The 13477-nt window shown below is 42.5% G+C and overlaps 1 protein-coding gene across 4 annotated transcripts in view; it reads right to left on the bottom strand.

Moving 5' to 3' along the window:
• Positions 1-13477, bottom strand: part of TMEM181 (transmembrane protein 181) — a 48526-nt gene that overhangs the window by 19762 nt on the left and 15287 nt on the right. For all 4 annotated transcript variants that reach the window (XR_014786747.1, XM_084827930.1, XM_084827929.1 and 1 more), the window contains exons 3-5: positions 6850-6905; positions 5604-5694; positions 1925-2046 (exon numbers count right to left, since the gene is read on the bottom strand). Coding sequence is in view for 3 of the 4 variants with exons in the window: in XM_084827930.1 (XP_084684056.1) it covers positions 1925-2046; positions 5604-5694; positions 6850-6905 (269 nt within the window). In the remaining variant the exon portion in view is untranslated. The remainder of the gene's footprint in view (positions 1-1924; positions 2047-5603; positions 5695-6849; positions 6906-13477) is intronic.

The following is a 13477-nucleotide window of genomic DNA, read 5'->3' as shown; positions in this document are numbered from 1 at the left end:
TTTTTGGTCAGAGGCCCCAGTCACTTTTGTGCAGCTTTGCCCTGGTCAACCAGTAGGAAGCATCTCAGCCAGGCCTCCTATTTATGTGATCCCCCTTGTTTCCTCTCCATGGTTGTTGGGATCAAGCCAAATTTTCTAGAAAAGTTGGCTTGACAATGTAATCTGAAGCCTTGGTGGCTTCAATGGTGCTAAAGATATGGAAGAGGAAACAAGAAGTAGTGGTTGGCGCACAAGGCACCAGAAACTGCTGAGTCTGTACTCAGAATAGATACCCAGTTCATGCTGCCATTCTCTCTCACTACAGTGACTTTGCGCAAGGCCCAGTCATTCTCTACCGCCCTTGGCTACAGACAAACCTCAGTGAGTTATTTCCTGTCCTTGATCTGGCATTGCCCTTCCCCAAGCCTCTTTTTCCTTTCCTCTCTCTCAGCTTTAGAGCCCCAATTTACCTAGCTCCAGATCCTGCAGGCTCTTTAGAACTATAGCCCAACCCATTTAAACCTGGACTCATCATGCATGTCCGCAGCATGTCTTCTGTGCACAGCAACCCTCAGTTTAGACACCAAGCAGATCTTTGAGCTATTTCCCCCACATTATTTAACCCTGCACGAATAGTATCCATTTTGCTCTATGCTTCCATGTGTTTAATATGCCCAAGACGGACCATCATATGAACTGATTGAATCTGTTTTAGGATTCGTACAGCTGCCTTATTATTGCAACAAGGTATTTCCTCACGATTAATAATTTGTACATTTTTCATTCCTGTATAAATAAAATCAATTTCCTTTTGAGCATACATGTGTGTGTGCACTCACACAATTAGAACAAATCTGTCTAGACTGATATGACCAACATTAAAAGGTCCTTTGACATGCATATCCTTGAATGTGTATATATGCACATACGTTTGTTCAGAGAGGACACTCTTTAATAGTTTGAGTTTCCCCAGTGAGAGCATCTCCATCCTGCTTCTTGCATTAGGTTCCTTTAAAACTCTTTGCTGTTCATAACATCATGGCTGCTCTGTTCTAATAAGACAAAGAATAAAGACTCATCTCGGGCCACTATTTGTAATCAACATTTGCAACAAGAGTGCTGGTTAGGAGCCACTGCATCTTCCTGGAAATTTGAGCAAACAGATCAAAAAACTCTTGGGGTTGTATCCAATGGTTGTGAAAGCAGAATGTAGCTCATATGCGACCAGTATTCCTCTTTATCGTCCTCTCCTCTACAGCCCCCTGTACCCCCACCCCCTCCCGATATGGTCACGGGCTCTCCTGAATATCATGGGCTGTCTCACACAGAACTGCAGTGGGAGGGGGAAATCAGCAAAAATCAGGGAGAGAGCTCTTGTGCCAGTGGAGCTCCATTTGTGCAAGATTCCTCTGCCCGATTTCAGAAGATTACTCCCCCCCCCTGCAGTTTGGTGTAACATGGCCTGCGCTCTTCAGGACGCCTCTAACACTCTTGAGAAGGTTGTCAGAGGTACAGGGGGTTGCAAGGACGAGGAGGAGAAAAGATCAGCTGCCTTCCGTTCACACAACTATTGGAAACAGCCCTGGGTTAGGAGATCATTAATAGCCCTACCCCATTTTGATCTGGAAATGCGAGAAGCAGGGCCTGGAGGTTCATACTTACAAAACATACACTCTGCAATTCAGAGATGGCCCTTCCCCTCATTTTTGTTGTGTTTTTTGCTGATAAAGAATTCATCCATGTAACATATACAGTCAGTCCTTACTGACAACTGTTTTCCAAGATCTCCCAAAGCAGCACTGCTCATCAGTACTCCTTGAAATGCCAGATGTTGAGCCTCATAAGCCACTATTCTGTTTATGGGTTTCATTAACAGATATGCCCACCCCTCACCCACTTAACATGCTTGTTAACTCCTTTGTTAGAAATTTCACAATCCACTTACCTGCACACAGTCGAGCGTCCTTGTCCGGTTGTGGTTTTCCTTGTTGAAATATCTTACACTTGCATTCTCTATCACACCACGTATTGTAACCAACATATTAAAGGTTACTTTCCATTTATTATCTGAAATTTTGAAAAAAACACAAAACGTTCATATGCTGTAAGTTGCAGGTTGGGGTACATACATTCGAAATAAGATAGCAGATGCAGTAACCCAAAATCAATGGATCCTACTGTAGAATCAGAAGTGCGTTTTAACCTTCAACATCTATTGCACTTTGAAGCTAGCATGTTTTGAAATCACACCAAGCTATCACTATTAGTAGTGATAGCCAAAGAACCATATAATAGTAGAGTTGGAAGGGGCCTACAAGACCATCGAGTCCAGCCCCCTGCTCAATGCAGGAATCCAAGTCAGAGCATCCTGACAGATGGCTGTCCAGCCTCATCTTGAATGCCTCCAGTGTGGGAGAGCCCACCACCTCCCTAGTGAATTGGTTCCATTGTTTTATTGCTCTAACAGTCAGGAAGTTTTTCCTGATGTTCAGCCAGAATCTGGCTTCCTGTAACTTGAGCCCTTATTCCGTGTCTTGCACTCTGGGATGATCGAGACGAGATCCTGGCCTTCCTCTCTGTGACAACCTTCAAAGGACTTGAAGAGCACTATCATATCTCCCCTCAGTCTTCTCTTCTCAAGGCTAAACATGCCCCGTTCTTTCAGTCTCTCCTCATAGGGCTTTGTTTCTAGTCCCCTGATCATCTTTGTTGCCCTCCTCTGAACCCTCTCCAGCTTGTCTGCATCCTTCTTAAAGTGCAGTGCCCAGAACCGGACACAGTACTCCAGATGAGGCCTAAATATGACCTGCTAGCAACTGCCTGCTATGATTTATGCCCTGCGATCATTTCCTGTCCTGGTGCATCAGCTCAGCTAGTTCAAATGCCCAGGACTGGCAAAAGGGAGCAGGTGCCCACTAGTTTCAGACCCTGCTGTATTGGTGCCTGTATGCAGGACAAGAGCTATTGGTGCTTAGCAAAGCCAATAAGAGGAGCACTCCAGAAAGCACTCGAATAACCAGGCCTGTAGATGTTACACACATCTGTAAGTTTAGCATACATGTGTGAAATGTATCACAGAACTTGAATTCCAGAGAAAATTAAAGATGCTTTATTCAAAATTTGCTTATTTCCATTATTCATTCTATGAATAGATGTCTCTCCCTGCCCTGAATATAAACAGAGCTTTGTCTGTAAAACTTTAATGCATCTACCTGTGGGCTTTGACTCAGTATTCAGACAACTTCAGTTACTATTGATTTATACTCTGCCTTTTTACAAAGACTACATGAGGCAGCTTACACAATGACACAAGAAAGTACACAGTGGAATACAAATATACATACACTATGTGCATAGTAAATGCCATCGTAAGTGACTATGCGTAATGTAGGCTGCTGGCAGTGACCTGAAATTGACAAAGCTATTGCAGAAGCCCTTACATGGTTTATACAAATACCCTAAGATTTGATGTTTTGGAGGACACTCCATTTTTAGAAGCACTTTCCTCAAGGAAAAAAAATAACCTCTTTCTGGCTAAATGAATCCACTGAGCAACCATATCCATCTTCTTTTGGCATCTTGATTTGCATAGGATTTTGCAGACAGCCATTCTACACTGATGAAAGGACTAGGCACATATGTTCCCACTGTAAATGGGCTCCCACTGGATATAGCAGGCCTGCACAGCACACAACCTTTGAGCTGTATGCATTACATCAGCAATGTACTGCAGTCTGACACAGGATATGCCACCCCCATTTCTATTGCCTTCTTGAGTTGTATAAAACAAGGGGTTTAATCAAGCATCTCAAAAACTGCACCACAACACTGATACATTATGTACAGCCTAGGCACCCCCACATCGTACAGGCACGTGATACACACACACACACTCATGTACATAGTTAATACATACATACAGTCAGGGCCAGAAATATTGGAACAAGGATAACTGTTTTGGCAGTTGGCCTCTGTACACCACCACATCGAAGTAGAAAGGAAACACACCCAGACGGGAGCGAAGTCAGGACTTTCAGCTGTAATTCAAGGGGTTTGACAAAAGTGGGGCACTAACCATTCAGGAAGGACAGCCAGTGGCATACACACACTCCCACTGTTGGTGGCTCATAAGTAATGGAACAATGGCTGACAAGCAGCTGCTTGGCCAGGTGTGGCCTGTTTCCTGGGCACCCCATGACCAGTCAAGCAGATAAAAGGCCTGGAGGTGGTTCTGAGTGTTACATTTGCATTTGGTAGCTGTTCAATGGAACCCCCAACATGAGGTCCAAAGACGTGTCCATGCAAGTGAAGGAGGCCATGATTAGGCTGAGGAAACAACATAAACCCATCAGAGAGATAGTAAAAACAGTGGGAGTGGCCAACACAACAGTTTGGAACATCCTGAAAAAGAAGGAATTAACTGGCAAGGTCAGCAACAGCAAAAGGCCTGGAAGACCACGGAAGACAACTAAAGTGGATGACCGCAGAATTCTGCTCATGGTGAAGAGGAACCCTTTCACAACATCTGGCCAGGTTAAGAACACTCTTGAGGAGGTAGGCATGTCATTGTCAACATCAACAGTCAAGAGACAGCTTTATGAATGTAAATACAGAGGCTTCACAACAAGGTGCAAACCACTGGTAACGCTCAAGAACAGAAAGGCCAGATTAGCCTTTGCCAGCAAACACCTAAAAAAGCCTGCCCAGTTCTGGAATAAGAGTCTTTGGACTGATGAAACCAAGATTAACTTGTACCAGAATGATGGGAAGAGAAAAGTATGGAGAAGGAAAGGAACAGCTCATGATCCGAAGCATACCACATCATCTGTCAAACATGGTGGAGGCAGTGTTATGGAATGGGCATGTATGGCTGCCAATGGAACCGGGTCACTGGTATTTATTGATGACCTGACTGCTGATATAAGCAGCAGGATGAATTCTGAAGTGTATAGGGCTGTACTTTCTGCTCAGATTCAGCTGAATGCTGCCAAACTGAAAGGACGCTGCTTCATATTGCAGATAGATAATGACCCAAAACATACAGCAAAAGCTACCCAAGAGTTTCTCAAGGCAAAGAAGTGGGATGTCCTTCAATGGCCAAGTCAGTCACCTGATCTCAACCCAATACAGCATGCTTCTCACTTACTGAAGACAAGACTGAAGGCAGAAAGCCCCACAAACAAGCAGCAGCTGAAGGCAGCTGCAGTAAAGGCCTGGCAAAGCATCTCGAGGGAGGAAACTCAGCATTTGGTCATGTCCATGGGTTCCAGACTTCAGGCAGTCACTGACTGCAAAGGATTTTCATCCAGGTATTAAAGGCGATCCTTAAGTTTGAAATTATGTTGGTTTGTTCCATTACTTATGAGTCACCAATGATGTGTGTGTGTGTATGCCACTGGCTGTCCTTCCTGAATGGCTAGTGCTCCAGTTTTGTCACACCCCTTGAATTACAGCTGAAAGTCCTGACCGCTCTGGGTGTGTTTCCTTTCAACTTCAATGTGGTGGTATACAGAGGCCAACTGCCAAAACAGTTATCCTTGTTCCAATATTTCTGGCCCTGACTGTAATTAATATAGTGTAGTCAAACTGTAATCTAAAATAAATTTTAAAATCAACACTCTTACCGTAAGGTTGGTCCAGTTGCACTACACATGTTAGCCATAACTGCTGATTATAAGTAGATAACGGTTGTGAACTTAAATTAAACAGCCTGATCTAGGGAAAAAAATGGAAGCAAAAGTTATATCACATTAATTCATTCTGCTATATTAGCTATTCCAGATTTTATCGATACATTACGGCCGGTGAATGAAACATCTCCTTACTTAAAACTGACCACTACATTCCTGTTAAGTGTTATTCGTGTAAGCATTATCTAATTCAAGATCAGATAAACTTATTTAGCAATAACAGAGCATATTTAAAAAAAATCTTTCACAAACAAAAGAGAGAAATTGTACGTTACTGATATAAAATTAATATCTTACATGAACATGCCATTCATGGCAACTTATAACACTGTCAGTCTCAAAAAAGTTCAAACACAGGATTCACTCCTTAGCCATAAGAAATATTCTAGCCCTTAAGAAATCTTGAAACCTGCATGCAGCAAGCTTTTCTGTGGAGTGAAAGGACTCATCAGTTGCCTTGGGTTGCTGAGCCTTACTGCTCATTTTCAACTGGACATATACCGAGAGTTCTCCAAAATGATTCTCTCCACAGACTGGCATATTTTCAAGGTCAGAGGAGAATTTACGGGCTTGTATGAAGCTGCCTTATACAGAATCAGACTACTGGTCTATCTAGCCCAGTCCTATCTACTACGCTAGCAGTTCTCCAGGAAGCAGGCAGAAGTCTTGCAAACACGGCTGCACGAGATTTGTAACTGAAGACACCTGGGATTGAATCTGGGATCTCACACCACTGAGCTGTGGCCCTTCCACATCAACATACGACACAGCTATAACGATTGTTGCAGGAAAGGTACAAATACTGACTTTTTCTTTACAGTGTTTCCAGGTTTGGCAGGGTGGGGTGAGGGAGTGAAGTGGATGAGGTCTCAAGACACAGCAGAAGACTCAGTGACAACCAATGGAGGCTGGTGGCGCCAATGTCAGTGGCGCGGTGAATCCACTCCAGGTTTCAGTCAGAACTCTAAAGGAGCTACCTTGGCTAGCTCCTTTAGAGTTCTGACTGAAACCCGAAGCGGAGTCACCGCCCTTCTGACATCAGAGCCGCCAGCCTCCACTGATGACAACACTTTACAACAAAGGTGGCCAGTCACCCAATTTTTAGGCACTTGTGTATAAGTTAGAAGAATCCATGTAAAGTCAGAATGCACATCTATAAGCACACTATAACAAGACTTACCTTGGAACCATTGTTCAACTGAGATGTTTCATGAACGGAATCAATGACGTGAGGACCTATATGATATACAGAGACATGGGCTCAAAATTCAAATAGTTGTTGGTGCAACATAAGATGCAAATGACCTTAATGACTGAAAACCTCAGGAATGGAAGACTGTATTAAGTTACACAAAAGCCCCTGTCATTAATAGCAAATGTTACTTGTTTTACACATGTATCAAATGAGCGGAAATCTCTTACATTCATTCCCCGCAGAACTCTACAGCACAGCAGGATCTAACGCAAGAGTCTAGTACCAGATTCCAGTACTATATGCTACATAATTCAAAAGCTCTTCATAGGATAAACAGCTCATCACATGGTAAAACTGTGGACTATATCACTTTAGACTGCAGGCAGGGGATTGAACACTCCTCCCATTTAAAAAAAAAACACGTTGCCCACCTACAAAGGAGCCTGTGTGTCTTTCTAAGGATGGAAATAGATCTGAACAACAAATTTTATTTTTTCAAAAATGGTGACTCGACCATTGTATGTTTCCTTGTCCCAGCAGTCCTAGGGACATGTCTTTCCCAACCTGATGCCCTCCAGATGTTTTGAACTTGAATTCCCATCAGCCCCAACCAGCATGGCCAATGATCAGGAACATTGGGAGTTGTAGTAAAAACATCTGGATCACACCAGATTGATGCCCTGGTGGCTTCAACATCAGCCAGCTTTCTTCTCCCCACCAATCTCACCCCACCTGATGAAGATTTCTGGAGAACATGAACTGTTTCGCACTATTTCGTGATATTGCCCTAATATGGATTTGGGAATTTTCCTGCTCATAGAACACTTATATGTCAGTGAAAAGGTTTCTATCCTAGTCTTCTCCCTGATAGGCTAGGTTCCTATGAGTAGGTTGTTTTCTCCTAAAGGAGATTAGGTCTATCAATGGCTATGGAACCTCTATATTCAGCTGGGCACAAACAACAGGAGAGGTATTTTGCCTTCACGCCTGGCTTGTGGGTTTCTGGCTAACCACTGCTGGAAACAAGATATTGGAGTAGACAGATCCAGCAAAGCTCTTCTTATGTTTAAGTATTCAATCATGCAACTCCCCGCTTGCAGTCTTACGTCCAGAGATTAGTTTACCATGTGATGAGCGGTTTATGCAGAGATCCTCTTAGCCAGATTCCGCCAAACATCCATTGGCCTACAAACCACAAACATGGACTCATGAGCATGCATGTGCTCTTCTCCCATCTACTATATAAGTTGGCAGAGGGTCAGGAGAATAAGAATTAAAGGGCATGGGGATAATTAAGGTGAGTCACAAAAAAAGATGTTTCACCATTATTTAGCCTCACGATTCTACTGCTAATAGAAATGATACCTGTTGAATTAATAACTCAGCACTTGGCATCCATGATCGACCTGATAAGGTCTACAATTTCCAGAAATTTTGAGTACTGCTACTCTATTAGCAGTAGAATCGTGAGGCTAAATAATGGTGAAACATCTTTTTTTGTGACTCACCTTAATTATCCCCATGCCCCTTTAATTCTTATTCTCCTGACCCTCTGCCAACTTATATAGTAGATGGGAGAAGAGCACATGCATGCTCATGAGTCCATGTTTGTGGGTTTTTGGGGGGTTTTTTCCAGGGGGTTCGGAAAAATTGGAAATTTTGGAAAAAATGAAAAATAAGCAATACCTTTTTTTAGCACTCTTTACAGATCTAAAGTCACTTTGTTGCTTTAAAACAGTCTTCCCCAATCTGGTGCCCTCTGGATATTTTGGACTTCAGCTCCCATCAGCCTCTGGAGCATGGCCAATGGTCAGGAATGCTGGACACTGTAGTCCAAAACCTTTGGAGGGCACCAGGTTGGGAAAGGCCACTTTATTTATGTATTAATTAATTTATTTCATTTCTATACCGCCCAATAGCCGAAGCTCTTTAGGAACATAAAGCAGCCTTTCTGTTCCTAAAGTTATTTTATGTAAAACTGAGTTTGCTCATAAAATTATCATTATATTTTAAAATGTTTAGAAGTAAACTCAGTAAATTTGTAATTATTATCTGAATAGATTGGAACTACATTAAAAGACTGCTACAGCATCAGAAACACAGGACGCTATAGAACAAAACCCATGCTGTCAAGAATGCACATTTATTGTTGTGAATGCACAATAGTGACTCTACTCACATGTTGGGAATCTCAGCATAAATGTCTATCAGTAAAATATACTTTAGATCAATAATTTTAATAAGGAATGAAAGAACTAACTATGCCAGGAATCCTACAGAGATGATTAAAAAAGTATATTTTTCCCCATTATTTCCAGATATTTTACATCTCTAGTCTTTCTATAAAAGTGTTCTTATTATATAGTTTTTAGAAATCATTTGGGGGGAGTAAAGGCCGGGTAACAATATATAAATATTTCATCTTAAATTCTAAAATAAAATATTTCATAATCCAAAGCTGTTCAATTTCTCGGAAAGAAACAAACAGTCCTTGGAAAAAAATGGGGAAAAGGTTTTTTTCCCAAAATATTTTGGTTTTTTTCCGGGCCTTCACATCTCTAGGTTCAGCAAGTTAAAAAGTGTTGAAAATTGACACACTTTTTACCCCAAGCTGCAACTTGGCATATTTCTTTCAAATTTTGGTGAAAACTACTTATGTATTTTATACAGGTTTGTTGAGGAGATGTGCCTTTCATTGGTTTGGTGAAGTTCTGAGCAGCAGTTCCAAAATGATTAAGGTTTTTCTGCCTATGGCAGCAACTGCTGGCAAAGTTATATCAGGCATGCTCAGTTTCACTCAGAAGTTAGAATGCTGCCAGCACTCTTAAGTGTTTCAGAGGAATTCTATTACAGAGGGCTTATATGTGCAAGACCTATTCCTTTAGTTATGGAATGTGACATCACAAGGTGAGACTACACTGATTGGGACACTACCGGGGGTGGGGGGTGGGGAGAGACTTTAATCCTTTGTCCCACTTGCTGAGGTCCCAATCTGGCTCAGGCCCCAGATGCCTCTAATTTACACTGCCAAAAAGGCTTCCAATTATAACGTAAACTGCAGGCAAAGTGGTAAAGCCCCCTACCCACTCCTCTAGGGTCCTGATCCAGATGAGGTCCTATGAACTTATTTTTTAGTAAAAAAAAAAAGAAAAAAACCCTCTTAGGTATTTGGGGGAGGGGGGCACTGTAGGTTAGTGGGTTTTTGAACCTTGGCAGCTCCTGTAGAGTTGGGAGTAGCAACAGTAGGTGGAGCTTCTGCTAGGTTCTGCAGCTCTGTGTGTGATAAATAAAGGACAGTTGTGTTTGAGGCCTGCTCCTTGTTGCAGTCATTTCTACTATCTATACAACAAAAACCAAGCTATATGTTTAAAGTAACATGCAGTTTGACTCTCAGATAATTTGGTAGGGGTGGGTATGGTGTGCACAGATGGGAGGAGCAGAAGGATCAGGGCCCCACATCACCTTTCTGAAAGGAGAAATGCAACACCACGCCTCCAATCCTTGCTCTTACTTTCTGTGGTGGAAAAGAACATGCAAGGATCCTGTCTCACATCAGGGGTATATTCACACATCATACTGAGCGTACATTCACCCTCTATGTACACTCATTAAGATGGTTGTGAGAATCTATTCAGTCATTCTCATCATGGGTAAGCTCTACACGTGAGGAAGGGAAGCAGAGATGAGCTCACTAGGTCCACGCTTCCCTCACCGTTCCCATCACTTTCTACATGTGGAGGTCAACTGTCTGCAGAGAACAGCCTCTTCTATCAGTGGAAGATATTTCAGAATATCTTCTGAAATATCCCTGAGATTTCAGAATCTTGATTCTTGAAATGAAGCCATCATTACCATTAGTTAAGTATGTATAATCCCATTTATCATATAGGTAAGCTTGCAAGAAAGCAGATCCAAATATACTTGGGAGTGGGTAGGATTGCCAACACTGTAATTATAAATGTCTTTTTCAAAAAGCAGGGAAATTCAATGATTAAAAAACCCTGCCAGTTTGAGACCAGAGTTAAGGCTCTCTTGTGATGGCTCAAGTTGCACACAGCCAGGACATTGGAAGCTAAGGCTGATACCTTAACTAATGGCATGGCTAAGGCTGATACCTTAATTAACATTAACTATCGCATAATGTCAGTGATGACGTTCTGAAATATTACAAATTGTGCTTAGTTACAACTTCCCCTCCATGTACCCACACTTTTCCTTCGTCAGCAAAGATGCCCCACATTGTCCTGGTCCTGTATTGCCTTATGAAGCAACTAGCCTTACTGCTAGAAGAGGTCTCCCTCTCACTGTTTATTAACCCAGCCTGCTTGCTACTGATGTAACCATCAAACAGGTGTGGGTCAACTCACAGGAAGATTCCTCTAGCAATACAGTAAGGCTCAGATGATTCAAAAGGCAATACAGGACCAAGACAACGTGGGGCATCTTTGATGGACTCAGGCACTCTGTCCTCCCAATCTGGATTTGGGACTGACAGCCCAGGAAAACTGTGGGTGCATGGAGGGTAAGCTGTAAGCAGGCACAATTTGTGACATTGCACAACACCATCACAGATCATGGGGCATTGTCAATTAATGTCAATTAAGGCATCAGCCTTAGTTACCAATTTCCTGGCTTTGTGGAGCTTGAGCCACAAAGGAAATACCCTCCGTCCATACCTCTTTTTTTCTCCTTCCACCAGCTATTCCTTTGAGCTCCTATTATGCTGCAAGAGTTCTTATCTTGTTTTTAAAAATCACTAAAAGTACTTTTTAAACACAACTGGAGGGTCCTCCTTTTGCTACAGCACTCTTTAAAAGCAAACCATGGATACCATTAACTTGGGCTCAAATCAACGAATCTGTCTGCCAATGCAGTTGTGTAAGGACAAAAGAATCTACAGCATCACCAGTTTTTCCAAGATAACAAAGGTCAGGTCCACCCTTCCAACACGGCACAAAGTGCCATGTGGTGCTTAAGAGTAAGTCTAGAAAGGAATCTACCTCAACAAACCACAAAGCAGTGCAGCAAAATTATTAGATACACATTTTGTTGCTGTGAACTGCCCAGAGGGCTTTGGCTATTGGGTGGTATAGAAATGTAATAAACAAAATTTTAAAATATTTCTTTCTGCAGAGAATAGCAATTCATTGGGACCGGCACTCCAGTCCCAAGCACACCAAGGCAACTCCATAACAAGACTTACTTCTAAATAAAGACCTATTCAAGCCCGGCTGCCCAGTTCACACATTCTCTATGCTCACGTGAATAGGGATTAATTATGCTTCAAATCAGGTGCAAGAAGCTTACTATTTCCTATCTTTACACGATTGTACTTTGTTTAGAGGCTGGGTTCTTTCCTGAAAAGTTTAGGTACTTGTTGAGCAACACAGTCTACATTCAATACACAAATGCCCTTTGAATCCCCCAGTTAACAGGGCATAGCACAATCAGTAGTGGTCAACCCATTCTGCATGGGGTTGTACTCTCGCCTCCCTCAGCAATCAGGCTTGGAAAAAGCCTTCCATTGGCATCAGTTGGAGACCTTTTCCACACCTAATTGCTGCATATAGGACTCTATGGGGATGGGTGTCAGAGCGTGTGGGGAGGGGAGGGTTAGCCCTTCCCTCCTCAGCTGACACACGCACACTCAGATTTCTCTCACAGTGCAGAAGGGCTTTGGCAGGGTGAAGATGGGAGGCCCTGGTCCAGATGGAGAGGCTCCACAGGCTGCAGACAGCTCACAGGCCAGAAGTTCCCCTCACATTACATAAAGCACTGGGCATCTCCACATCAGCCTGCCCATTCCCTGGGGTCACTGTTGTAGGCTCTTCTCCAGATACGCTGCAGAAGGCACAGCAGCTGGCAACAGGCAAGATTCTCCTTGGTGGTGGCACCCTACTTGTGGAATGCTCATCCAAGGGAGGCTTGCTCTGGTGCCTACTCCTTTCAGCACCACGCAAAGCCCTTTGTATTTTCCTAGACCTTTTAATAACTTCTAACTCTATATGCAGCTTGTTCTTTTATTCTGCTTTTACCTGCTGTTTTTAATTTTTGCCTGTGCTCTCCTCTTGCATTTATTTTAGTTGTATTATAAATAAACAATCCTCGAAAATTTTATTTGAAGGGCAGAAAAGAATCTATTCAACTTGAAACATACGTAATGCAGGATCAGCAATTGGATGTCACGATAAACCAAGGTTTATTATAAGAGGAATGAACCATAGTAAAACTTGAAACTTCCCCTCCTCCCTCTCCTTTTCCAGCTGCATGGATGAAACTGGACATTTTCACTTCCGGTTTTGATTAACTGCTGCTTAGCATCACGTCTAAACCCTAAGCTGTGGTTAACCTTAACTATGGTTTGTTGAAACAAGTCAGCTTCATAAACTACAGTTTCAAACAAATTACATTTATGATTAACTACAGCTTTTCGTGTTTTGATGTAATAATTAAAAATGGAAGCAAAAGCTTCTGAACTCCTCCTATGACTGCACTGGAAGAGGAGAATGGGAAGCACATGAGCCCAAAGCTCACAGCATGGTTTACTGTGACATCTGAAGGCAGCCATTGATAAGCACCAATAGATTCATCTTCTTTCAAACAGAAAAATAAA

This window comes from Heloderma suspectum, chromosome 1, assembly GCF_057233095.1.
Source record: "Heloderma suspectum isolate Gila_16-S chromosome 1, 16-S_ref, whole genome shotgun sequence".
NCBI lineage: Eukaryota > Metazoa > Chordata > Lepidosauria > Squamata > Helodermatidae > Heloderma > Heloderma suspectum.
The sequence above is the reverse complement of the archived record's forward strand: the minus strand, read 5'-3'. Positions and strand labels throughout refer to the sequence as shown.